The sequence below is a fragment of the Theropithecus gelada genome, unplaced genomic scaffold (genome assembly GCF_003255815.1).
Source record: "Theropithecus gelada isolate Dixy unplaced genomic scaffold, Tgel_1.0 HiC_scaffold_2905, whole genome shotgun sequence".
NCBI lineage: Eukaryota > Metazoa > Chordata > Mammalia > Primates > Cercopithecidae > Theropithecus > Theropithecus gelada.
Window position 1 is genome coordinate 2,965 of NW_020259385.1, and position 2,130 is coordinate 5,094.

At 61.5% G+C, this 2,130-nt stretch overlaps 1 protein-coding gene across 1 annotated transcript; it reads left to right on the top strand.

The window, feature by feature from the left end:
• The first annotated feature begins 924 nt into the window (after window positions 1–924).
• On the top strand, window positions 925–2,057 carry LOC112617631 (HLA class I histocompatibility antigen, A-74 alpha chain-like). The gene is made up of 2 exons (XM_025374346.1): window positions 925–1,444; window positions 1,690–2,057. The coding sequence occupies exons 1-2, from the start codon at window positions 973–975 to the stop codon at window positions 2,055–2,057; spliced, it is 840 nt and encodes a 279-aa protein (XP_025230131.1). The 5' UTR covers window positions 925–972.
• Window positions 2,058–2,130: the final 73 nt, after the last annotated feature.

Below are 2,130 nucleotides of genomic sequence, written 5' to 3' on the forward strand. Positions count from 1 at the left end.
ACTGCTTAGATGTGCAGAGTTCAGGAAAACAGGCAGTGCTTGAGCGTCGGTGAAGAGCATTGGGTCTGCATGGAGCACTCGCAACTTTGAGGTCATGACTACAGCCTCCTGGTTGCAAGAGACAGTCACAAACCCTTTATTTTGTATTCAGGAGATGTTCTGGACTCATACAGGGAAACTCGGGCTACGGAATGAACATAATTTTAAAGGCAACAACCCAGAGCCACAGATCCATAGTCTGGGAAAGTAAAACTTAGGAGGTTTGTAATGCTGTTTTGACACAGGTCTGTTACAGATTGGAATTCTAATCATTCAGGGATTATCAATATTGTGCTACCTACTGTATTAATAAACAAAAAGAAACTGGTCTCTATGAGAATCTCTATGTGGTGCCTTCAGACAAAACTTCACCAGGTTTAGAGAGAAAACCCCTGTCTCTACACCTCCATTCCCAGGGCAAGCTCACTCTCTCGCATCAAGTTCCCCGTGGTGAGTTCCCCTGTACAAAGGTCCAAGGGGAGAGGTAGGAGTGGGAGGCAGGGAGTCCAGTTCAGGGTCGGGGATTCCAGGACGAGCAGGGAAGGGGAAGAGGCTGGGCACGGCCTGGTGGGGGGTCTCTCCCTGGTTTCCATAGACAGATCCTTGTCCAGGACTCAGGCAGACAGTGTGACAAAGAGGCTTGGTGTAGGAGAAGAGGGATCAGGACGAAGTCCCGGGTCCCGGGCGTGGCTCTCAGAGTCTCGGGCCTTATCTGGATTGGGGAGGCACTGGGTTGGGGATTCCCCACTCCCCCTAGTTTCACTTCTTCTCCCAACCTGTGTCGGGTCCTTCCTCCAGGATACTCGTGACGCGTCCCCAGTTCCCACTCTCATTGGGTGTCGGATGTCTAGAGAAGCCAATCAGCGTCGCCGCGGTCTCAGTTCTAAAGTCCCCACGCGCCCACCCGGGCTCAGAGTCTCCTCAGACGCCGAGATGCGGGTCATGGCGCCCCGAACCGTCCTCCTGCTGCTCTCGGGGGCCCTGGCCCTGACCGAGACCCGGGCGGGTGAGTGCGGGGTCGGGAGGGAAATGGCCTCTGCGGGGAGGAGCGAGGGGACCGCAGGCGGGGGCGCAGGGCCCGGGGAGCCGCGCGGGGAGGAGGGTCGGGCGGGTCTCAGCCTCTACTCGCCCCCAGGCTCGCACTCCATGAGGTATTTCCACACCACCGTGTCCCGGCCCGGCCGCGGGGAGCCCCGCTTCATCGCCGTGGGCTACGTGGACGACACGCAGTTCGTGCGGTTCGACAGCGACGCCGCGAGTCCGAGGATGGAGCCGCGGGCGCCGTGGATGGAGCAGGAGGGGCCGGAGTATTGGGAAGAGCAGACACGGATCGCCAAGGCCAACGCACAGACTGACCGAGTGGACCTGGGGACCCTGCTCCGCTACTACAACCAGAGCGAGGGGGGTGAGTGGCCCCGGCCCAGGGCGCAGGTCACGACCCCTCCCCATCCCCCACGGACGACCCGGGTCTCCCCGAGTTTCCGGGTCCGAGATCCGCCCCGAGTCCGCGGGACCCGCCCAGACCCTCGACCGGGGAGAGCCCCAGGCGCCTTTACCCGGCTTCATTTTCAGTTGAGGCCAAAGTCCCAGCGGGTTGGTCGGGGCGGGGCGGGGCTCCGGGGACTGTACTGACCGCCGGGGCGGGGCCAGGGTCTCACACCATCCAGTGGATGTCTGGCTGCGACCTGGGACCCGACGGGCGCCTCCTCCGCGGGTACCAGCAGGACGCCTACGACGGCAGGGATTACATCGCCCTGAACGAGGACCTGCGCTCCTGGACCGCCGCGGACATGGCGGCTCAGAACACCCAGCGGAAGTGGGAGGCGGCCCGTGCGGCGGAGAAGCTGAGAGCCTACCTGGAGGGGACGTGCGTGGAGTGGCTCCGCAGATACCTGGAGAACGGGAAGGAGACACTGCAGCGTGCGGGTACCAGGGGCAGTGGGGAGCCTTCCCCATCACCTCTAGATCGCCCGGGATGGCCTCCCATGAGGAGGGGAGGAATATGGGATCAGCGCTAGAATGTCCCCTCCCTTGAACGGAGAAAGGCATGAGTTTTCCTGATTTCCTCTGAGGGCCCCCTCTGCTCTCTAA